The sequence below is a fragment of the Aaosphaeria arxii genome, assembly GCF_010015735.1.
Source record: "Aaosphaeria arxii CBS 175.79 unplaced genomic scaffold BU24scaffold_15, whole genome shotgun sequence".
NCBI classification, from domain to species: domain Eukaryota; kingdom Fungi; phylum Ascomycota; class Dothideomycetes; order Pleosporales; genus Aaosphaeria; species Aaosphaeria arxii.
Genome location: NW_022983488.1, coordinates 576947 through 599482, shown reverse-complemented (window position 1 = coordinate 599482; position 22536 = coordinate 576947). Strand labels below are relative to the sequence as shown.

At 49.7% G+C, this 22536-nt stretch overlaps 8 protein-coding genes across 8 annotated transcripts in view; 5 read left to right on the top strand and 3 right to left on the bottom strand.

The window, feature by feature from the left end:
- BU24DRAFT_91190 (uncharacterized protein) overlaps nt 1-413 on the top strand; it is a 2033-nt gene extending 1620 nt beyond the window's left edge. The window contains exon 2 of the mRNA XM_033534793.1: nt 1-413. This exon is cut by the window's left edge and continues 1073 nt beyond it. Within this exon, the coding sequence (XP_033377471.1) occupies nt 1-89 (89 nt within the window). The 3' untranslated portion in view covers nt 90-413.
- Nucleotides 136-2130, bottom strand: BU24DRAFT_91180 (uncharacterized protein). Its single transcript, XM_033534792.1, has 7 exons — nt 1541-2130; nt 1460-1491; nt 1281-1410; nt 805-1233; nt 470-754; nt 235-416; nt 136-180 (listed from the first exon to the last, which is right to left on the bottom strand). Exons 1-6 carry the CDS (start codon nt 2006-2008, stop codon nt 237-239), a joined length of 1524 nt encoding a protein of 507 aa, XP_033377470.1. The 5' UTR covers nt 2009-2130; the 3' UTR covers nt 136-180; nt 235-236.
- Nucleotides 2131-2168: 38 nt separating this feature from the next.
- On the top strand, nt 2169-3016 carry BU24DRAFT_91143 (uncharacterized protein). Its single transcript, XM_033534791.1, has 3 exons — nt 2169-2409; nt 2458-2634; nt 2683-3016. The coding sequence occupies exons 1-3, from the start codon at nt 2230-2232 to the stop codon at nt 2842-2844; spliced, it is 519 nt and encodes a 172-aa protein (XP_033377469.1). The 5' UTR covers nt 2169-2229; the 3' UTR covers nt 2845-3016.
- Nucleotides 3017-3052: 36 nt separating this feature from the next.
- BU24DRAFT_429052 (uncharacterized protein) lies at nt 3053-4532 on the bottom strand. The gene has a single exon (XM_033529636.1). It carries the CDS (start codon nt 4500-4502, stop codon nt 3189-3191), a length of 1314 nt encoding a protein of 437 aa, XP_033377468.1. The 5' UTR covers nt 4503-4532; the 3' UTR covers nt 3053-3188.
- Nucleotides 4533-5975: 1443 nt separating this feature from the next.
- BU24DRAFT_468514 (uncharacterized protein) lies at nt 5976-6659 on the top strand (the record flags this gene model as incomplete). The annotated part of the gene is made up of 1 exon (XM_033532531.1): nt 5976-6659. One exon carries the CDS (start codon nt 5976-5978, stop codon nt 6657-6659), a length of 684 nt encoding a protein of 227 aa, XP_033377467.1.
- A 369-nt stretch (nt 6660-7028) lies between these two features.
- BU24DRAFT_91134 (uncharacterized protein) lies at nt 7029-10812 on the bottom strand. Its single transcript, XM_033534790.1, has 4 exons — nt 10375-10812; nt 7239-10310; nt 7139-7161; nt 7029-7090 (listed from the first exon to the last, which is right to left on the bottom strand). Exons 1-2 carry the CDS (start codon nt 10691-10693, stop codon nt 7387-7389), a joined length of 3243 nt encoding a protein of 1080 aa, XP_033377466.1. The 5' UTR covers nt 10694-10812; the 3' UTR covers nt 7029-7090; nt 7139-7161; nt 7239-7386.
- An 843-nt stretch (nt 10813-11655) lies between these two features.
- On the top strand, nt 11656-20289 carry BU24DRAFT_321403 (uncharacterized protein; the record flags this gene model as incomplete). The annotated part of the gene is made up of 4 exons (XM_033522933.1): nt 11656-13989; nt 14107-16065; nt 16270-18895; nt 18956-20289. Coding segments are annotated over 4 exons (8253 nt in total), but the record flags the coding sequence as incomplete, so codon positions are not given.
- Nucleotides 20290-21257: 968 nt separating this feature from the next.
- BU24DRAFT_359082 (HET-domain-containing protein) lies at nt 21258-22265 on the top strand (the record flags this gene model as incomplete). Its single annotated transcript, XM_033524023.1, has 1 exon — nt 21258-22265. A coding segment is annotated over one exon (1008 nt), but the record flags the coding sequence as incomplete, so codon positions are not given.
- Nucleotides 22266-22536: the final 271 nt, after the last annotated feature.

Below are 22536 nucleotides of genomic sequence, written 5' to 3'. Positions count from 1 at the left end.
ACCTAGTGTGTATCTATTTCGCGTTAGCAGTAGGGGGTAAAACGTATTTGAAGCCGTGCACAGACAAACAGCTCAGGCAGGTAAATTAGATTTGGGGCAATCCATTTTGGCATACCTGTCAGGCCAGTACGCAAACCAAAGCCATGCAGAATCGCCCAGCTGCGGTAAACTAAAGAAGGCCTGCACAAATTAGCTCATGGGACAAATCTAAAATGCAAATTTCTTCACTCTTACAGTTACTGCTGTAAAGGGGAGGAAAAGCTAGAAGATTTCAGTATAAAAGCTTTCAAAATCGAGAAGTCGGGCTTAAAAAGGTTGGAAGCCCAAATTACCATAGTGATTGTAGTCAGAACACTGATTTTATTTTCCTGGCGAGTGGCTTCTGCACTCTCTTTAAAAGACGAAGCATTCACTAGCTTCGAACACTTAGCAGGTAATATCTAGGTCAAGGTGTAACAGACGGACTTACCCCTTCCCGCATGCTCTTGAAAAGTTCCAACTTCTGAGCCAGAATCTCGTGCAAGATCCTCAGTTCCGATACTGACTCACCAATAGATCCAATATATTCTTGCCACCAGGTATAAAGTTTGAAACTCTCCACCTCATAAAGGGTTTTGGTGGTGTCGTAGTACCCATCCCAGACGCTTATCATGCGAGCAATATGATCCCTAAAGAGACGTATTGTCGACTCAGCCTCCGTAAGCTCTATTGTCCTAGTCAACATATGATCATCGAGTAGCTCATAAAGATATTCCTTGTTATAGTCAGCAGCAATTAGCGTTGCTATCGAGGTAGAATACGAACGTAATGTTGCAACCGTTCAACGAAGTAGTTGATCAATGTCGTCCATTCCTCTCTGGCCTGAAGCATCCTCTGAGCTTGTACCACTAGTGCATATTGACGTGGATTCCAAACTGGATACTCAAGCCAAAGCGAACCACCAGAAGGGGCATCGAGGGAACTAGTTTTGTTTAGCTGGCGATTTTTATTTTGCTCCCTTTCAAAAAATGTGTCAACAGCACAAACAACAGTATACATTCTCTCATCAATACCCGTCAGTAAGAATGAAGTCTGTGCCTCATAGTAGTAGGCTTCTTGATCACCGGGTCGGGGTAATGGCAATCGTTTATGCGCGGGACAATGATGAGGTCCTTGTCTTCGGTCGTCCTGCATGGGGGAACCTTCGCGAAGGGCAAGGTAAGGTATATGAAATTCAATAGTATAGACCCCAGACTACGCGGTTAGTCTCGAATAAGAAGTTGGATAAATGTATTGATTACCATTGATACACGAAAGTGAGTGCGAAATAGTAGATGGTTCTGGAAGAACTTTTGCAGAATAGGAATCGAACGAGTCGGTGCTGTGCCGATGATGGCCATGGCACAGGAGGGGCTCATATGAGATACATATCTGCCGGGTATGAGCTAAACAATCAGTATGTGTGTCAAAATCCACGTACAATGTCCGTCTTTCAGCACCGTTGTTTCGTCTCTGGGAGAGGTTAGACCGACAAATCTCGAGGAGGGATATTGACCCTTACATTTTCGCTCAGCCTCTGCACCAATCCCGGTAAATCTAATCTTTCGGTATATATATTGATACCAGAAGGTGGATACCTGAGGTAGAGATCTGAGTCCCAATGACGTGTTGTTGCTGTGATGTCAATCGGGTCGCGCCTCTCATCTGAAATGATGATGCTTGAGGCATGCCTATTGGTTGCTGCTCGCTTGAATGTGGACATGTCTGCGCTGCCGAGAAAGTTGCGCAAGGCTGAGAAGCGAAATTGGCCAGGAGGTTCCAGGAAATCTTTAGAGAATCTCAATAGAGTCTCAATAAAATTTTCCTTCTCGCCGTTTCTCAGGTATTCGAACAACGAGACACCATTCAGGAATGCGAGTCGATCTTCACGCCAATCTTCCTTAATGTACAATTCTTCTCTCCTTTGCCGGCTGTACCGTTCCTCCCACAAATTATTCAAAGAACCACCTTGACGTCTGCTTGCGCTCATGATTCAGAACTCCAGAAACGAAAAGTAAAGAAAGGGTATCGTTTCTTAATGTAAACACCTTGGCGTAAAGCTTACCTATATATAAAGAATGTAGTGTGGAAATGATACTCAACAACGCAAGGCTGAATTCTAGGCAGTGTTTGCACCTATCAGCGGGGAACACGTTAGCTGCTCACCGGTCGGGGTTGCCCTCACGGAAGGGTTGATATAAAGATAAACCGATGACTGTTGAAATAATACTGAATATATCTTGTCATCGAAGCAAAGGATTGCATATGAGCAAGATGTGCGTTTATTTCAACCAGGAATCAATGAATCAACTTCAGAGGGAGCTTGGATTTATTTCCACATGCCATTCTATAGAAACTATGCCCCAATATTGCCCTATGACTTGGACCTGTGTATGTAAAGCCCTACAATTAGCCAAGTATCGATTCTGACGAGATCAGCGCGAGACAGATTGCAATCAAACAAATTTGGCGGACAAATCAGTATGCCAAAACCCGAAATGTCAACATAAAAAATGCGCAAAATGCACGGCGAAAGAGACTTCGATAGAGGTTCAACTTCTATTAATACACAATTGTTATGCTATAAGATCCTCACTAACTGAATCTTGGTTCTGTGTAAGTCAATCAAGCTTGACGATGGATATCATACTAACCCTAGATTAGTGTGTCTGTTATCAGGCTAACCCTGTATTATATAACGATCGAGATGTCTGTCCAAATTGTTCACACGTCAGGTGTAGCCTCTGCAGTTTGGTCATAAATGAACTTCATTTGCATCAACAATCAACGGAATCTTATCAATGGGCACTATTGTTCTCCCTATAATCACGTCTTGATAATAAAGGTTGATGTTATAAGGCAAGAGGCTTCTCGTGAGGCTGAGGAGGGGACAAAGGTTTTGTCAAATTCATGCGTAGTACGTCGTGTGGCCGTTATGTACAATTTCTTAAAGCATCCGTATTTAAGGAATTTATTCAGCTTTACATAGATTGTTGTAGCAAACTTAACATTTACAGATGAGGATCAAAGGGACTATCAGGGCCAGACAAACATTTACACAGACTACCCGGGATTTGTGTAAAGAGGAAGGATTAGGGAAACAACTATTGGCACGATAGACAGATTACTGGTTGTCAGTTACAAGAATACATTTAGTAAGCATTATGGGCCTAGTGAATTGGCTCCCAGCTAAGAATATATGAAGTATAACTTGCAGTTCCCAAGTTATTAGAGTCATCATAATGGACATCATAAGCGAGCTGCGCTGGCTCTCTGATTGCCTCGGGCCACATAGACGCACTGCCTGGGAATGGCTCGCAGTAGCCTAGCCCAGCCTTTTCAAGTTGGTCTATTTCCTCATCTTCAAAGGAGTCAAATACAACAAAAACAATGTAGTATCGACGCCCGTTGGCCTCAAATACTTGGTTGAGATGTTGGTCTGTGACCATGGCTGCCAGTTCCTCGTCGCTTAATTCCCAGTGCTTTTTGAGATGTTCCAGATGTCTCTCCTTCTCCTCGGCTATACGCCTCGCGAATATGTGACCTACTACCTTTGGGTAGTCACGACTCCAGTCCGGGCGTGGTACACCGTCGACGAGCCAATACGGTGTTATGTGCTTGTGCTGCATCTGCATTCTCCTCACAATTGCTTGTACGTTCTGGGAGCGCAGCATGGCCCGCCCCACCCCGGTGCCCCACGACGGATGCCACTCGATACCCACGCGATCAAAGCATCCAAAGGTTTTCCCGTGCATGTAGAACTCAATATAGTACTGCCAGGCAGCTTGCCTGAGAAGTGGCGTTGCTCGACCTTGACTATCGTGCAAACGGAAGACAATGAGGTCGAGCGTATGCATCCGAGGGCGAAGCACCTGTTTTCTTCCTGAGATTGACGGGAACTTGCCGCCACTGTACTGAGCCTCCCATACTTCCATCGGGCGCGGCCGATGGAGCGGGCCCATGCTCCGGTGAACGGACCAGCTGCACTTTCGATTGTCTCGAATGTACTTGTTCGCGATGCAGCGTGACAACCGGCAAATAGAGAGAAGTGTGGTGATTTGATAATACGTTGATAGTTGCCTGCAGCGACGTGTATAGGCAATCTCATCAGCAAGGTCTCCTTCCTGCCTTTTGCAATTCTCGATTTCGTGGCCAAGAGTACGATCGTCAGACCCCAAGCGACCGAAGACAGCTGGCACGGTCGTATACAGATAGCGGAAGAAAGGGCCAGAGACCCCGGACTTTGTAATGTTAACCCGTTCAAGAAACCCAGGATTATGATCGCGTGCTTCGAAGACGTCCTCGCTCGTCTCAGGGATGCTGTCGAACTTGTGCCACTGGGTGAAGCGGATGCTGTCGCGAATGTATTCCGGATCTTGTGGGGTACCCTCAATTTCGATCCAGTGCACACCACGAGCAGCTGGGAGGACCAGCTCCCAGATAGCCTCTTGTAGTTCGACTGCGAGGTCGTTGAAAATTGCCATAGTCAGATGGAATATACAGTGCTGTCTATCAATCATGTTGCATGAAATGGTGAGTGGATTAAATAGGTAGCTGGAGGTGACGCTCAATTTTACGTAAGCTCCCCACCCGATATAATTAACTACCTAGGTACCCAGGTAGCTACGCCGCTCAACAACACGCAACATCATGCTGGGTCCAGGCACAGTATTGGATCTATTCTGTGTCAAAAGCCACCTCTGTTTTCCGAAAAGTGAAGATTCGCTTAAAAAATACTTCCCTCTTCACGCTCATTTTTTGCACTATAGTGTTACCATTTTAGAACATCTAAGCTTCATTTCTATGGGCCAGTACACGAGCGAGCCCAGCCTGCTTCGAGTCCAGAAATCCTGTAGAGATATATGAAACAGTCCTCTCCATTCCTATTTAACGTGGCATCATGATTGTAGTCGTGGATCCCGGATAGAGAGCCCAATGTAGAGGTTTCATGCTTAGCTAGAAATCTTAGGAATGTATCAGAACAATGCACTGTTACGAGTACATTATCTGTTCTTTGAACTGTCTGTGCCTCTGGAAGTCTCGGACTTCAAGGCTCTAGGCATGGACTTCATCAACAGGTAGATCTTTATAGCTTGCTACGCCTCGAGCCCCCACATAAGCGATTTAGAAAATATCACTCTACATGAGTGCATTCTCGTGTTTATCTCTTCATGATAATGCGTATTCTCTACCCAGAGTAGTAGTAACAGCGCAATCGAGTCTTTTGTGTACAATGGCATCAGATGCATTGAGTCTATCTCTATTTATGGTCTTAATATGACGGTAAGTAACACACATACTTGATCCCTCCGACAACAGTACATGGCGTATGCCGAAGGATTACTGAGCCTACGAGGCAAAGCAACAAACGATACGTATCATTCAATACGGAGAAACGAGTTCCAATGGAATAGTTTCATTACCAAAGCCGCCACGTCTAATTTCTGGGATGAAATGTTTCTTGGTCACAGTCCGCAAAATTCCGGAAAGTACAGAACAGATGTAGTGGTTCTATTAAATCTAACACCTGTTGAAATCCAACTACATGATCTGTAGATGAAATGTATGTCTGTAAGAGCAGGTTGTTTGTGAATATAAATTTAATAGTTGTATTTTCAGCACCCAATTCATTCTCCCCTCAAGCCCATTTGCATTGTGCTCTTCTTTTATCATCATTGCTCTTGTTTTACTGTTTGCCTGGAGCAGCAGTACTCTCAGCCGTTCTTTCGTACCCGAACATACATCTACTTGGTCTGACGTTGGGTCTCCTGGTTGAGCTCTACAGTGTACCAGAGTTGAATTTTTGTGCAATCAGACCATCAGTGTTTGCCTGGAGTAGACCATTTCCGCCATCCTCTGATAATCAAACAAGCTCTGCCAGCTGAGAGAGTCGCTTCTACCTTTCCTCGATATTTTCAATTCCACATCGCCAGTCCCATCACTTCTGAATATTCGACATGAAGTACTTGATTAAGCTCGTATTGGTTGCGGTCCTACTCATCTCTGGCGTGTCATCTTCGCCTTTGGATGAGTATGGCATTATCGAAGCCAGAACCAAGAAGGTAGACTACAATATCGACGGTGCTATTGTAGCGTGGTCCAAAAAGAAGCATACCAAGGATATCTTCAAGGCAGCATGCGATACTACAGGTGGATGGGAATCATGGGTCCAAGTTGAGCTCGAGCTCGTATTCCGGAAGGAATTTGATATTCCTCGCAACATTAATATTCGCGAGCAGTCCAAAGTTTACCACAACGGACAAATTGCAGACTTTCTTCTCCCAGAAACTGCTAAATTCAGAGGCATGGTTATCGAGCTCAAGTGTGAGAATAATAACAGCAACAAGGAAGAAAAATTGAAAGACAAAGTCGACAAGGACTTGAAGAAAGAATTCTCGGTCGACAGTAGTTACCTTGAACACAAGTTTGTAGTTCTTGCTATGACATATACGCGCGAGGCCGAAGACGTTGTTAAAAAACTCGATCTAGAGGCTATCCCAAAGATTAATTACAAAATACCGGGCAAGGGGACCATGAGGGTATTCAGGAAGGATCTTAAGCCAGCCGAACTTACAGAAGACGTGAATGATGTGGCGGATGCACTCAGCAAACTCTTTTTACAGACAAACAAAAGATTGTAAAGGTAGTCTGATAGCTTTATAGTAGGTTTAGTAAAGCATAGCAAATATAAACCTTATCAGGTGTAGATTATTTAGAATATTTTCAAGCTATTATGAGATTGTATCTACAGACTAAAGACTATCTCAATGGTATTTTCTTATGCACACTGGATTTAGTAACAAAGCTATTGATATAGATGTCTTAAGTTGTTACGACGCCGGAACCTATGAGGACAAAAGAGCTATCAAGTACTTGGGACGGAAGTCGGAGATCAAGGCCAGAGTGCTTGACGACACCCAAGGACGAGTCACGTGATCCAACATCACGGGGACAAAGTGATCAAGGTGATCAAGCCTTGGCAGAAGATGAAAAGGCCAAGACCTTGAGCAGCTTGATCAAAGGACTAGGAAGGACGGATATATAAGATTGCCAGATTTCATATGTAGGAGTTCTTCGTAGTCAATAACAAATTGTATCTGATCTTTTGGAATTACCTTACCAGTACAATAGTAGCTTATCCCCCTGGATAAGTCAGAGTTATTACCCTGTCTTGATACTCGCTTTACCCTATACAAACCTCTGCGATATACCCCTCTTACCTTGTGTAGTAAGTTACCTATCGTTACATAGATCCTTAATCTTAATATTATACTACTATAATTAGTAAATATTAAGAAATATATAATAGGTATTATATAAGGCTATAGCTTCCTTTTATCTTTATAGCTATTTATAACCTTGCTATATCTATATAATTAAGAACTTAGTCTTCTGAAATTTAGAGAAGAAACTTTTACTGTAAGTAGTAGGTATTCCAAACTTCCCTGAGAGTGCACAACTTCCAATGCACTCCATATCAGAACTGGTACCAGCCTCGGCCCGTTGCTGATGCCGAAGGATAATGGGCCGATTAGACCCCATCAGGACCGCCACGCTATCTCCCTCGAGGACACCGCTACAAATCCCAACACACCCGTTGAATGTGAGGAAGTAATCCTGACTCATGTCCGATCGTCTTGTCATCTGGTCGACAAGGCTGTTGGCAGCCTGGTGATCGCTCGACAGCCTAGGTAGAACACCCGAAGGACTTTTGGATGACAATTTATTTTTCCAATTAACGCCACATTCCCTGTCCAGAACTTCCTTCTGGCGGTTCGACCGCGTCGTCAGAATTGCCCTTGATACCGGGAACGGAACTCCCCGACCATACACACTGACTGTGAAGCGTCGTCGCGGAAATACGGCTGCCACTTTGGCTACGAGAGCTCCTAAGGCAACTATTTTCAGTCCATCGTCGGAAAACTTGAGCGATGCCGACGTTGACGGTTCTGGATCTGACTCGTCTGGGAAGGTCAGGCAGCGGAAATCCGGGACCCAGGATGGCACGCCCACTACACCAGGAGCTTCGAAGCGTTGCAGCAGAGTAACTTGTGGGCTCTGCTCGTATATTAAACGAGCATATTGCCGGAAGACGTCGGCAAAATCCAGTCTGTAGTCGGGTACCAAATGCTCTGGAAGTAACGAGACATTAATGAGGCCCAACAGGCCGTATATCTTGTCTTGTGCCAAGCTGCTTGTGAAACTGGCAGTATCTTTTAGCGATTGTTGCAATTTCGCAACGAAGCTCTTCAGGTCCTCAACAAGTAGCTCCTCTTCGATCTTGGCTGGGAGATACTTGCGAGATTGTCGGATTCTCATCAGCTCCAACGGTCTGTCGAGTGCGGTATCGAGTGTAGGTGACTTCCATTCACTAGAAGCTTTCCAGGCACTCATTAATTTCGTGAACTTGTCCAGCTCAACCACGCACGGTCCGGCCATCAAAACTACTGACTGTGTTGACAGAGCCACCTCTTGAACGGCCCAGACCTGGGAGAACCAAGGGTTGTTTGCCAACTGAACTATGCACAGCTCGAACTCTTGGCGAGTGAATTGTTTTGTTTTCAGTGACCGCTTAAAGCTGTCAGACCAATTGGACGAGAAGTCGCCGTCCTCTTCAACGTCGTTTTCTGTCAAGCTTGATGCAGTCTCGAACACGAAATCCGTCAACTCGTCCATATCAGTTTCACTAGGATCGCCGTTGACTGCCCAAACAAGCACCTCCATTGCGGAGGAATAGATAGCTCGCATCTTCATCACTTCCTGAGATTTTTCGTTTAAGTCGGAGTGATTGATGCAGATAACATTTGTCCAGAGATAGAAATCTTCGTCCTCGCCATACCTGGTACAGATTTGACGTAGTCCACTGTAGAGGCCTCTGGTAATCGGGAGTGAATGACTGTTAAGCTTGAGCCACGCTTTACCGTTCGTGATGTCTCCCCCATATGAAAGAACTCGAAACTTTGGTGTCTTATCCAACAGGAAATATTCGAGGCTGCAATCTAGTGAATCGCTAAGGCTAGTTTCAGAGAACCGGAGGAGTCGAATTTCATTAGGTAGAAGTGCCCGATGGTACCACAGACTAGGCTCCTCGGGCAAAATTCTATTTTCGGCAGGCGTCTCCTGACCTAGCCCGGGCAGTGAAGTGTCATATTTATTGACATCTGGAGAGGCTGAATTAATGTGTACCAGTTGACCTTGGCCAGTGCCTAGGCGACCATACCCGCCCAAGAATTCTTCGACTGATCGCTCAAACTCTATCAGTTCAAATGTCTGGAACTCTTTATCGCCTGCGAAATCGGTTCTAGGAAAGTATTTTCGTTCCTCGTTTCGCCTAAACGGGTGACCTGGACGATCCTTTGTCTTGGCCTCGTCGCCGTCACTAGCTCGTTTTAAGATGCCTTCCACATATTTGCGCAAAGAGGGAAGCTGGAATATAGTGTCTCTCTCGAAATCGAGAGTGGCAAGGGGGGACATATCAAGAGGGATTGCGGCCTTCTCCTGGACGTCTTTCCATGCATCATTAAGGAAAGTCTTTGCGTCTCGCAGAACTTCTTGTGCAAGTGGAAATGCAGGACTCTCACGCGGGAAGCCAGGCTTCTCTTCAGTCGAACCGAGCTTGAGCAGGCGACGAGATATCTTTGTTGTCATGACGAAGAGGACATCGTGGGACAGCCCTACTGGAAGGGATTCGTATAAAACGTAGCTCATCAAGTATACCATAAAATCCTTGTACAGCGATTTCAGGTTGCGGGTTGTGTCGGCTCGTCGATGGGGATCAAGGCGCACTGGCTCAAGGATCAGCTGTAGAGACACACGGATCATGAGCCATAGCGGGGATCTACGCCAGGGTGAGGTGCCCTTTTGGAGAAGGACTTCTTCGCGACTGCGTTTGGAAATGCCGGGAACGTCATTCTTGCCGCGTCCAAGTCCACGAAGCACAGCCATCAGCATGCCTGAGACGAGCCGTGGACTAGGAGTATCGGGTCCGACGCAAGGCCCTGGAGGAATCGCGAAGGAGTTATCGGCTTCGACAATTGAATCCATCTCCACGTCAGCCGTTTGGTCCAGTTGCATTATAGTTTTTGCCAGCACTTGTCTAAACCTGGAGTCGTCCGCGAGGCTCCGGTCGATCGAGGTAGCAGTTCCAGGGAACTGGCGCTTGATTCGCCCGATGGCATTGACTACGTCCTGGTCGGGTGCGAGCAGCTCAAAAGACTCGAATCGAAGTTCGGGGCCGTCGCTCGTGATAAGGAGGCCAGCGTTTTGACATCTGATGTGCACGGCGAGAGTCTCTACGTAGAACAGAATTGAGTCGTTATGAGGGTACAAAACAGCGACAAGCCACAGGCCACCTACCGGCATCCTCCAGGGATTTAATCTGCTCTTCTAGGAGCTTAGCGTCTATAAATCCACCTCCGTCTCGAAGGCGAATCATGCGATCTATCATTCGAATACAACGGCCGACACCGATCCGCGCGTCTGGCTGCAGCTGGTATCGAAAATGTCGCAAGCAGAAATAAACCGTTTCCGCAAGACACCATTCATGGGAATCATTAGCGTCATTTTGCTGTGGCAATTCCGGTGGGAGAAATATGTGATGTATTTTGTAGAGCAGAGCGTCCTGCATGCTCTCACTAGTTGACGGCATCGTTTTGATTGTTGATGACGAAGACATTGCTGGAACTTGAAGGAATAAATGTAGCGTCGAATGCGGCTCCTAGTTCCAAGGTTCATATTGAGGATATAGACAAAAGTTGACGAGGCATATTCACACCGCCCCGACAGAGCTCTTGCAAACGATATGAATTAGCTTTGGTCCGCAGGTGGTTGATGGAAACGCCACAAGGCTGTGAAAACTGTTGAGTGTTGATATTTCGGTAGGACGTATTGAAGGCTGTGAAAATGTTCAGCTGATGCCACGTCTGGCGCTTTTTCGCTGCTGCCTGCACCTCACTTATTCGATACGAGGCTGGAGGGACGTTATTGGTCGCCCATCTTTCAATATACGATATACGAGCTGGCAGATGTCGGCGGATGGCTTCCAGCACAACACAGCGCATTGGGCTGCGTTGTGCTTGTTTACTGTATCCTGGCTCGCATCTAGGCATCAGAGGATGGAAATTCCCGTCCGCCAATGTGGGTAGTGCACGTCGATAGAAGCAGTCTACATCTTCATGGCTACCGTTGCTCTCGTTTGCGAACACACAATAGACGACAAAAATAGAAAACCATTTCCTCCAATCGTTCGTGCGGATGCAGCACGAAACGAAGTTCAGCCTCACCGTCCAGCAGGAGAATCGGCAACTCCACGTTACCCACGCGGACTGTTCGTTCACAGCATCTCGACCTCGAGCCTGGAGTCGAATACCACAGAGCGAAGAGTCTCCAGCTAATATTCAACTGGCGATCTGGCATACGCCACATCAGTAGCTCCCCTGCTACTCTTAGACTTGATCGCAATCTCCAGCTCTGGTCATAATGCCTAAGCCAAGAAAGAACCGACAAAATCGACAGCGGCGACAAGATGGCAAACGTCAACACCCGCCGCACACAGACACCGAGCCGTCCGACATTGACTTTCTAGATAGGCCGGGTGATAATGAGGCGCTAAGAAGACGGTACATATCCCTCGTGGACCTTATATCATCTTACACGTCTGCCGCGGCTCAAGCGTACAAAGAAACCATCGAGGCGACGTCGATTATGCTACTAACCATGATGGAGCTTTGGGTCGAGATCGACCAGTACGCAACTGCTTTCTACCCTATGCTGCTTAACTTCTCCACCGGTTTCCCGCCTGGCATCCTCGATTCGCTCGTCCTGCCCAAGAGAGAACAGCTACTTCGGTTGGCCAGGGTAGAGGACCACCTTGAGAACAGGATGTTTGCGGAAAGCTCACTTGGTGTTCCTCCGTGGGAGTGGGCCGACGCTAACCACATGTCTCCTTTCTCCACGACGTCGTTTGCTGCACATCACTATGAGAACTCGCCTACCCTCAAGTCTTTCCATGACCAAATAAAATCCCGCGCCGACGAACTGAGGAAGTGGAAGTTAGAAGAGCTAGCCAATAAACGCAATAAGTATAATGAATTATTAAGGCGATGGCCCCCCTCCTCTCCCCTCGAGCACGAACGCAGGATGGCTCACCAGCACTTGTGGGCACCAGCTCCGTGTAAACACGATTGTAAGAAGTGCGCTTTCGAGTCCGCCAAGGAGAAGTTAGCGATTGAGCCGTTTCTGGAGCCTCTTCCCGACGATGAGAATGCTGCGAAAGCCATCGTGTTCGAGATAATGGTCCCTGAAGTCGTTCATCGCTGGAGAGATGCTACCCTTTTGGTTCACGAAAGCCTCCGCAGTGGCAAAGACAAGAAAGAGCCGGCGTGGCAGGGATGCAAATTTTACTATCCCGAGAACCATGGGGTTATCCGGCATGTTCTCGACAACCACGGGTTCGGGGCCGGCTTGCTCAGTCCGAACGGTCTATTCCGAGTAGCTTCACCATGGTTGCCACTTGGATCAAAAGAGTCGCACGACGTCAAACGCGTCGGTATCGAGATAGCAAGCGAAAAGACAGTTATTATACGCGACAACAGCTCTTACGTCCTCTGCGATCCCAGATCGGGCAATGGAACTTCGAATATGATGAAGCCATCGAACGAGGTACCAACTTATTCATATGCGCCGTCCACTGTCATAGAACCCTGGCAGAGCTGGATCTCCAAGAATTCGCATACCCCGAATGAGGTCATTGCCAGTCTCGCCGACTGCGACCCCGACCTACGCTTCGACGAGATCAAAGCATTCGGTAGCCTGAGAGCTGGTGTCCTCCTTCAGTGGCCAAATATTCTAATTCAGCTGGCCGTGCCCAACCTTAACTTTAAAGAAGATGAGACCTTCCAACTAATCATGCAGGCGGCGAATCAAGCCGGTCCAAGAACCGGTTCGAGTCCTCTTCGTGATGCCCACTTCATCTTAGAGGACGAGCAATTCGGCATAGCTCTGATAGGAAAAATGAGAGGTGCGCTAGGCAAAATCCAGGACAATTGGGAGCAGCAGGTATCATGGGCCATCTTCCTCTGTATTGCTGTCCGAGTACTCTCTTTGACCCGCAGTCCGGTCGTAGAGGCTCAGTGTCTGCAGTGCCTCAAGGAAATTCGGGATAAGTCTATCCGCTGGACCCGTCATCTGAGAAAAATGATGAATGAAGCTAGAGACGACGAGAGTAGAAAGGACCTGGAGCAACGAACTCTCACCATGGCTCTTATTTGCTTTGGGACATTTGATGTCGGCTTCGCACACCTTCAATCCCTGTTCAGGGAGAGTTCCTGTCCCGAACCCGCGATTCTACTCGAAGCCTCGATGGTCATTGCCGAAACTGTGATTTCCCAAGACCTTATCGATGAAGCTGAGATCGTGCTGGCGACGCTTCTCTACCGATGGCGGCGGCTCTCATACGATATGGAGCCTTTGCTCCGGAAGAAAATCAGTGCCGCTGACGCTAATAGTGACACATGCCTGGATACGGCAATAAGAAAAATATGGCCGGAATATGCGGGACATGACAGTAAATGGTCTTGCGCTGGCCGACAACATCGACATGTGCTGGTGTCGGACTCACTTAGCACCGGGCACAAGATGCAGCAGCGTCTTCAGTACAATCTCCTAACAGGATCTTTCCTTGTCGACAGCGAGCCGCTGTCGACCCTGCCCAAGAAATACCGGTATCATAAAACGTACAAGCGACTCTTTGGGAAGCAAATTATCAAAGTCCTACCGAGCAAATTGGCAGGAATGAGGTTCCAAGGAAATTATTTGAGACACGAGGTTCACTTTGGCATGTTCAACGGTGACTTGATCGTACGAATGTATAAGGACCAGAAGGCATATGAGTTTGTGCCGGCGTCAAAGGTGGAGGAGTACGTCCCCACCTTATTATCATCTGAGTACACGCACTGGTTTGTTCTTAAAGAAGTGGAAGGCTGCGAGAGCGCTGCCTTGAAATCCCAGCAACAGGACGACAAAGATGAGATGAAGGAAAACGAAGAAGCCAACCTTGCAATTCCAATCGCCAAAGAACACATCATTGAGTTCCGACCTTCGGATAAGACCTGGGATGCACTTGAGAATAGGCGGACCCTTATTCTGACGATCAGCAAAACCGGATCTGCATCTTTGACCAACCAGGACTCCCAAACAATAATTGATATCCAAAGTCCAACCGCTAAGACTTTGGCGAGGTTCTTTCGACCACTTGAGCATTCTGAGTTTATCCATCTGACGTTTGACCCCCGCAAATTGACTCTCGAGATTGACTTGCCTCGATATCAAACTGGTTTTACCCTCCGTAGTCGAGACACGATCATTGAATCAAACCAGTATCAGAACTTTATCGTTGACGAGAATCAGTATCTCGGAACGCTTGTTGGATTGCAGACGAAGATGGTGCTTCGATCAAAACACAGCATTGGCCAGCTCGCCCCGGCAAGAGCAGTGATAGTCCCTGCAGGATTGGCGTGGGAGACCTGTTGCGTCAAGGAGCGTCTGGGGTATGCATCTGCCTGGCTTCTCCCGTCGTTCTCTTCGGAGCAAAGAAACGTCGAGCACCACTTCTACCACGTCAAAAAGCGACTGGGTTTGCTCAGAGGCAACAGTACCCTACGAAGCGAGCTGTTCCGGTGCTATTTGCACGCGATTACATCTTATGTGCTCCCGGATCCTTTGACTGGATTTACTGGCACCGAGACAGCCTTTCAAATCTTGAATTCGAAGGCTGTTCGGTCTCTGATCAGGAATTCTTCGGGCGCAGACCACGAGCGCGACATTAAACTGTTGCATAAGATCGCCACCCTTAGTCCGCGCCGAACTTGCGCTATTGGCGCTGGTCGATCGATTCAGGTTGTTGCGTGGTCTGATATTCCCGTGCTGGCTCAGAGCGACGACTTTTACTTAACGGTCAAAAGCATCCTCGCAGAAGCCCGGTCCACTGATGTTTTCTTCCCTGGGGGTCGTGACTACATGATCTTACCGGAGAATGACACTATGACGACAGCGGAAAAATTGCATAGGCGTCACTCTCTTAGATCCCCTTTGACCGAGTTACGAGCCCGCCCATCCTCTGAACATCACGACGTGGATTATAGAGACCGCGACGAGTGCAGCGAATCAGGGATTGCCGAGAAAGTCTGTGTCCTAACGAAACTTTTGTCAAAGCCACGACGAAACACACTCACAGAGTCGATCTCACCGTCCGCTGTTACAGAGGCCGCCGAGATACTGGGGTGCGTGATCTCTTTTGATGCTGCATTGTACGTGAATTCCAAAGAAGTGAGCGAGAGGGACTTGGACCAGGATGTGTGGTACCGCTCCAAAAATATCCCCTTAGGTTTCGACGTCCGTTGGCTGAGAGCGCCCAAGGCGACGCTCAGAAGTTCCTGGACCAAAATCCACAAATGGCTCTGCGGAAGCAATGTGCTTGAAGAAGTTTCAGTGGAAAAATACAACATCATCATGTTTTTGGCCGCAATGAGCTTCGCCAGGGACGCCAACCGCAACGTTATTCAGCTTTTCTTATTGTTCGTCCTTTCTCCCCGTGCGCTGCCCACGGTTCCAGACTATGCTCTCACCCCGGAGCCGAAGCTTACTCTGGCACATGGTGCTGTTATGGACAGAACGGCCCTGGTTGCACAGGCCGAGAAGTCTGCCATCGGCGATTATGGATACGGGATTCATTCGACTATGAACATCGAGGGACCACAGGATTGGTGGCATCGATATGAGCGACGGCTCGAAAATTATTTTGAGAGGCTTGCTGACGAGCTCGTTGCACAGGGCCTCTGTGACGATCCAGGAATACGCAACCCTGAAGACTATGCCGCCTATGTCTCCATGAACAGTTTCATGCCAGCGGCGAAGACGCTGATTCGTTCTTGGCACGCCAACTCTTTGCATTTCGAGTATCTCGAGAGGCTCGTATGTGCGGCACAAACCTTCGATATTATGGATGGGTTATATAAGGAACCACAGGGAAAGTTGTGCTTGGTTCCACATGTCGAACTCAATCATGAAGATTCCAATGAGAATTCCAACGAAGCCACCGGCATGCAGTCCGACGAAGATCCTGGCGAGGATTCGGATAAAGAGAGCTCGGACGGCGAGGGCTCTGACGATGAAGTAGGGCAAATGAAACGAGATCTCGTTAGAGACTGCCCACCTCGAGGATCCGAATACATATCCTTGCCTTACCTTTTTGAGCATCTCTCTGTACCGGAAGTACAAACTCTGAAACCTGAGGCTTTCAACAGCTATCTCAGTTCACCAAAAATGAATCGCGACAACCAAATACACCCTGGGATGCAGGATCTCCTCGCGGTTCTTCAAACCCAAACCAAAGACGGACTACTGAATAGGAAGCATTACGTCGAAGAGCTTGAGGAAAGCTTCCGGTATTTTCAAGGGATTCAGACGGGGGCATTGCATCAACCATCCGCTGCTGCGGGACTCTACCTCAGTGACTCGGCCATGAAGGAGGCTCTGAGGGAAGATTTACAGAAACATCTGGAAAACTGTGAAGAAGCTTTCGAGGCTATGCACGCTGAAATAAAAAAGGCTCTCACGCGGATGCCAGGAGGATCTCGGCCATCGGACTGCGTCACCGACTGGTATTCCCTGTGGCCCAGGATTACCCCCACCACTCTTGTTTCGCAGCTATCTGCAGCCCATTGGAAGCAGCTGGACAAGTGTGGACTAAGATGGAAGGAGTGTCTGGTCGAATATGCAAAGACGTTGACCGTCCTTCAGAGGGCGGAGAGGCTAGTGGGCCTCTTTAACAAGGACGACATGAATGGCTTGGCTAAAGAGATCAAGAATATCGGCCACGAACAGTGGAGGCCGATTGAATTTCCTGATGCGCTTCTATTTGAGGTCGAAAACGACCTCCTCATTCGGTCGGTCCAGCAGAGTGTCGCCAAACAGATGGCGAACGAGCTGGGCGGCAATGCAGTCATGCAACTCAACATGGGCGAGGGAAAATCATCCGTGATTGTGCCTATTGTAGCCGCTTGGCTGGCAAACGGCCAGCAGCTTGTACGGGTAATTGTCATGAAGCCGCAGTTCAAGCAGATGATGCAATCGATAACGACCAAGCTCGGAGGGCTGCTGGGCCGCCAAGTTTATATTCTCCCATTCTCGAGACAGCTGAGACCCGACAAGGCGCAGGCCAAGCAGATGCATACAACTTATCGACAGTGCCTCAGAGACGGCGGTGTCCTTCTTGTTCAACTCGAGCATATTCTGTCACTCAAGCTGCTCGGTCTCGAGGCCGTGATAACTGGCGAGAAGGAAGTGGGTCAGATCATTAACAACGCCCAATTGGAATTTGACCACCTGTCGAGAGATATTGTTGACGAGAGCGACGAGATCTTCAATGCCAGATTCGAGCTTACATATACTATGGGGAGTCAAAGGTCCATCCAGTTCAGCCCAAAACGATGGCGACTGATCCAGACTGTCCTTGAAGCTGGAAGGGCAACTTTGTCATCGCTACTTGCGGTCGAAGACCCAGAGGCGCTGGATGTCGAGGCTGGACTGGAAAACTGCTTCCCGAGAATCAGACATCTGAGCAGAGCGGTATCTGACCGCCTGCTACGTGAGGTGGCTCGACAGGTATGTCTCGGCGAGCATGAAGGACTATCAACGATCTCTCTACAGCCAGATGAGAACCAGAAGGCAATATTCAATTACGTCACCCTGCCACAGCCAGAACCGGAGGATATATCCACTGTGGAAAGAATTTATCTATCTGAGACTGATCGCCAGCCACTGTTGCTACTAAGAGGACTTCTAGCGTGCGGAGTCCTAGAGTTTGTCTTGTGCAAGCGATGGAGAGTCAACTACGGCCCACATCACAATCGGGATCCCAAGATCAGACTCTCGGTTCCATACCGCGCCAAGGACTCGCCAGCGCCTCGCGCCGAGTTCAGCCACCCAGACACGGTGATCGGCTTCACTTGTCTCAGCTACTACAATGCCGGCCTCACCGATGACGAACTCGAGTGTACCTTCGAGCACCTGGCGGACTCAGACCAGGGCGAGATGGAATATCAATCCTGGATCCGGTCCATAGACAGGGAATGTTCCCTACCCAGTTCGCTCGAAGGCGTGAATATACAGGATCGCGCCTATTGCGCCTGTACAATCTTCAGACACTTGCGGCACCACAAGGGCGCCGTCGACTACTATTTGTCAAACATCCTGTTTCCCGCCGAGATGAAAGAGTTTCCCCAAAAGCTGTCGTCGTCAGGGTGGGATTTAGCGGGGGCTAGGGGCCGGCCCTTGACGGGATTTAGTGGCACCAAAGATTCGAAATCTCTCCTGCCGTATTCGATCAACTATCGGGATCTTCCAGATCAACAACACACGAATGCTAGCGTTTTGAACTACATTTTCCGAGAGGAGAACGACATATTATTGATAGCAGATCATGATGCTGTCAAAGCATCTCCGTCAACATCCACGGCCGAGATTCTCCTCCGAACTGTAGCACAGAGCGAGCCGAGGATACACGTGATCCTCGACGTGGGTGCCCAGGTTCTCGAATACAGCAATGTCGAAGTTGCCAGGATCTGGCTTGACATGCTCTCGCAAGACGATGGCAACGCGAAGGCGGTAATCACGTTCAACGACGAAGACGAGATGATAGTCGTAGAGAGGGGTAGAGAGCCTGAATTGTTCAAGACGACGCCTTACTATGAGGACACTGCGTCCTGCCTAGTATTCCTGGACGAAGCTCATACACGAGGAACAGACCTCCGACTCCCCGATGCCTACCGTGCGGCTGTTATGTTGGGCCCGGGCCTGACAAAAGACAAACTTGTGCAAGGTAAGCAGACAGCCCACTAGGCTGTCAGATCTGGTGGCTAACTAACAAAACCCTCGGCAGCGTGTATGAGAATGCGAAAGCTAGGTAGCGGACAGTCCGTCAGCTTCTTCGTCACCGACGAAGTCCGGCAGTCGATCAACCGCGCGGTTAGTCAGCCCCCGAGCAATGTGGCCATTACCAAAGTCGACCTCTTAAGGTGGACCATATTGGAGACATGGTTGGAAACTGAAAGGTGTATCCCCCTTTTTGCGGCGAACGGAATACGGCACCTGCGTCAAGAGGACGCTTGGCGAGAGGCTCAATCGGGGCCGGAACGTGACCGAAAAATAGACATGCAACCCGAGATTGCGGAGAAATGCATGGAGGACGAGGCTCTCTCGTTGGAAACGCGCTACTCACCGTCGCCCAGAGGCAAGGCTGTGCGGAAACACATCTTCGGCGAAGATGAGAACATTCCCGCTACACACTACCCCGAACACAGAATGATGCTTAAATTCATCATGCGCAAGTGCGACGACTTTGGTGTTACCCAGATAGATTCAGCCTCATTCCAAGACGAGCAGGAACGTGAGCTGTCGCCGGAAGTCGAGGGGCAACGCGAGGTTGAACCCCGCCCGCAGATGTCACCTCTAACTCATTTTGTCCATCAAAACGTACGGAAATTCGTGTGCGAGGGAGTGATCGACGACTTGGACGGATTCATACCGGCCTTTTCGGCCTTCCAGAACACTTCCTTGGCACACCTCGTCAAGCTTGACGAGTTCCCGAGCGACATGATTCTCGTAACGGAAGATTTTGCTCGGACAGTCGAACCAGGGATAGGCTACGTCTCAGATCAATATCACCGACCGGTGCAGTGGATTGTGACCAAGTCGGTCAAGGAGACGTCGGGTCGGACTGCCATGATCGAACGGCTGGTGGTGTTTAGTGCTTGGGAGGTCAACGAGTTGCTCTATCTTGTCGAGGAACACAGAGCGGTGACGATCCATGTTTATGCTCCGCGACCAAACCTCTCATGCGACTCGCTAGAGGATCTTGCCCTGTATACGAATCCGCCGCTTCCCAAGGGCTGGAAGGCACCGAAAGAATTGGTCCGTTTGCTGAATATCTTTGCCGGACAGCTCTTCTTCCGGTCTCACGATGAGTACCTGAAGAGCTGTAAGTTCCTGGGCCTGGAACATGGATCGACCCTCCAAGGCGGCGCGGAGATGAAGTTTGGGCCGGACAGGTTCGTGGGCACAACCACGGTCACCCCTCTCTGCCCCTTTACCCAAAGCCCAGCACCTTTTCTCGATTTTCTCATGTCAAAAGTTTGTCGTGACAACAGGGATATCAGGGAGACTCATTTGGGACGCATCCTAACCGGCCGGACATTGACGGAGAAGGACTTTGACGGAAGGTCCGTAGACTGGGATGAAGAAGATGTCGATCACGGTCGTTTTAATGAATTCCAGACGGTAGGAATAGATGCCCCCAGGCAAGGCATTGCAGTATTTGATATCCGCATGCCGAGGAGCTTCGATCAGATCTTTGCGCAGCCGTATCTCAACTTCCCTATCGCCGAAGCCAGCAGCGTCTCAGAGACCAGATCCGAAAGCGAGCCGGAAGCAGAGACAGAACCAAAGCCCAAATTTAGGGCTCAGAATGACTATGCCATGGTGCCCAAAGCCGAGGGTGGAGGTCGCATAGTCGGCGAGACGGAGTGGTTGGCTGTAGTACCCACCACGGAGTTAAGCAACAGCAGGTTGTTCCCCGAAGATTTCAAGTCGATCCGGTCATTCACCATCTCCGGCTGTGCCTTCTGCGGACAAGATTACGTTAAGCGTTCCGAAGGCACAGATGGTGTCCGATGGGTTCTCAACCTGGGCCAACTGAGAGCCAGAGCAGAGAACTGCGATTCTTGCAGCATGCTATTTGAAGCGGCAAAGTACATGGATGCCGCAAGGATTGATGACAGCTCTTGCCTGCAAGACGGGTCGGCGTTGGAATTACACTACCCACGCGGAACTATGAATCGTCCCTTGATGCAGATTCTCGCGAGGTGGATCTATGGAGGCGGTTCGGAGGCTAGTAGAAGGGGCGCAACCTATGAGATTTACCGAATAAGTAAGAGAGTCCTACTTGGTTCCTGAGTGGCGCTTCCTTGTTGGTATCTTGGCTGACGGTTATAACAGAGTCACGCCACGAGGAACAGATGACTTCGCAATTGGACGTCGAATGGCATTTGGAACGTCCTTGGATAGGGGTTGTCACCAGGAGCCACACCGGCGGAGTCCAAGACGTCGAGGCTGCCATTACGTGGACCAAGAAACAGCTTGCCGAGTGCGAGAGGAGGGACAAGTGCGTATCCAGCACCGAAGCCATGTCGGATATTTTCCTGCCGACCAGGGTGCTTGACCTCGGCGAGCCGGGCCAGATTCCACTTGATGCGGATGTGCGGCTCTACGAAACCGGGGGCAATATCCAGGGCATGTACATGACACTGAGCCACTGCTGGGGAGGCGCATTGCCCATTATGACTTTGAGTGGAAACCTGGAGGCGCACAAGCAGAAAGTATCATGGGAAAAGCTGCCTCGAACCTTCCGTGACGCCATCCGAGTCACGCGGAGATTGGCAGTTCGATATCTCTGGATAGACTCCCTCTGCATAATCCAGGACGACAAGAATGACTGGCTCGTGGAGGCGGCAAGAATGGGCCGGGTCTACCAGGAATCCTATTTGACCATTGCTGCCACGGCGGCCCCCAACGGCGATGGTGGCTTGTTTCCATCGTCTTCGGCCCCTGCAAAGACACGGTTTCACGAGTTGAAGCCAAGTTCGACAGGCCAGCAAGGTCAAGACGTTGACGAGAGCAGCATGTTCCTGCGCCGCCAGCTCAACCACGACGCCTTCTCCACCTTCTCGCCCGACGGGCCACGCCTTCTCACTAGAGGCTGGGTGTACCAGGAAAGAGTCTTGTCGCAGCGGGTGATACACTTCTCCGACGACGAGCTGCTCTGGGAGTGCAGAGGTCGCTTCGCGTGCGAGTGCGGCTCCGCCCAGGCCAGGACATCGCAGATCGCCACGGTCAAGCAGGGCCAAGCCGACGGCCGGGCCGGCAGCACATGGCGCGTCGGGTACTCGGCCGCGAACTCGGCCGGCTACAATTTCGACGACCACGTGGCGCACAACACGGGCGAAGCCGTCCACCGGCCCAAGCGGTACCGCGCCATGGTCTCCGACTACACTCGGCTCCACCTCACCTTCGCGCGGGACCGGCTGCCTGCCTTTGCTGGCATTGCCCGGCTGTACGGCGGCGCCGGTCGTGGGGACTATGTGGCTGGGCTTTGGACCGGCAGCCTCGCCAGCGACCTGCTGTGGGAAGTGGCGAAGCCCTCACAGCGGCCGTCCTACGGGGACGTGTCTGAGGGCGGCACGGACGATTATGTTGCGCCGACATGGTCGTGGGCTTCGGCGCAGGGCATGGTGCCGTTCTATAACCTGCAGCTCGCCTGCCAAGACGATCCCCCAGCTTTCGACATCGTCGCCGCCATGTGCCGCACCCAAGGGCCGGATGAGTTTGGGCCCTGCATCTCGGGCTTCCTAGTCGTTGAGGGCTTGGTGCGCGATGTTCGTTTGGAGACTCGTGCAACGAACGAGG

Coding starts and splice junctions, on each gene's coding strand:
- BU24DRAFT_91180 (XM_033534792.1), bottom strand. CDS start 2,008: ATGAGCGCAAGCAGACGTCAAGGTGGTTCTTTGAATAATTTGTGGGAG. Junction 755..804: donor TTGAACGGTTGCAACATTAC/GTTCGTATTCTA, acceptor GACTATAACAAG/GAATATCTTTATGAGCTACT. Junction 417..469: donor TCAAGAGCATGCGGGAAGGG/GTAAGTCCGTCT, acceptor AAGTGTTCGAAG/CTAGTGAATGCTTCGTCTTT.
- BU24DRAFT_91134 (XM_033534790.1), bottom strand. CDS start 10,693: ATGTCTTCGTCATCAACAATCAAAACGATGCCGTCAACTAGTGAGAGC. Junction 10,311..10,374: donor TAAATCCCTGGAGGATGCCG/GTAGGTGGCCTG, acceptor TGTTCTACGTAG/AGACTCTCGCCGTGCACATC.
- BU24DRAFT_91143 (XM_033534791.1), top strand. CDS start 2,230: ATGACTGTTGAAATAATACTGAATATATCTTGTCATCGAAGCAAAGGA. Junction 2,410..2,457: donor GCCCTATGACTTGGACCTGT/GTATGTAAAGCC, acceptor TGACGAGATCAG/CGCGAGACAGATTGCAATCA. Junction 2,635..2,682: donor TAACTGAATCTTGGTTCTGT/GTAAGTCAATCA, acceptor ACCCTAGATTAG/TGTGTCTGTTATCAGGCTAA.
- BU24DRAFT_429052 (XM_033529636.1), bottom strand. CDS start 4,502: ATGGCAATTTTCAACGACCTCGCAGTCGAACTACAAGAGGCTATCTGG.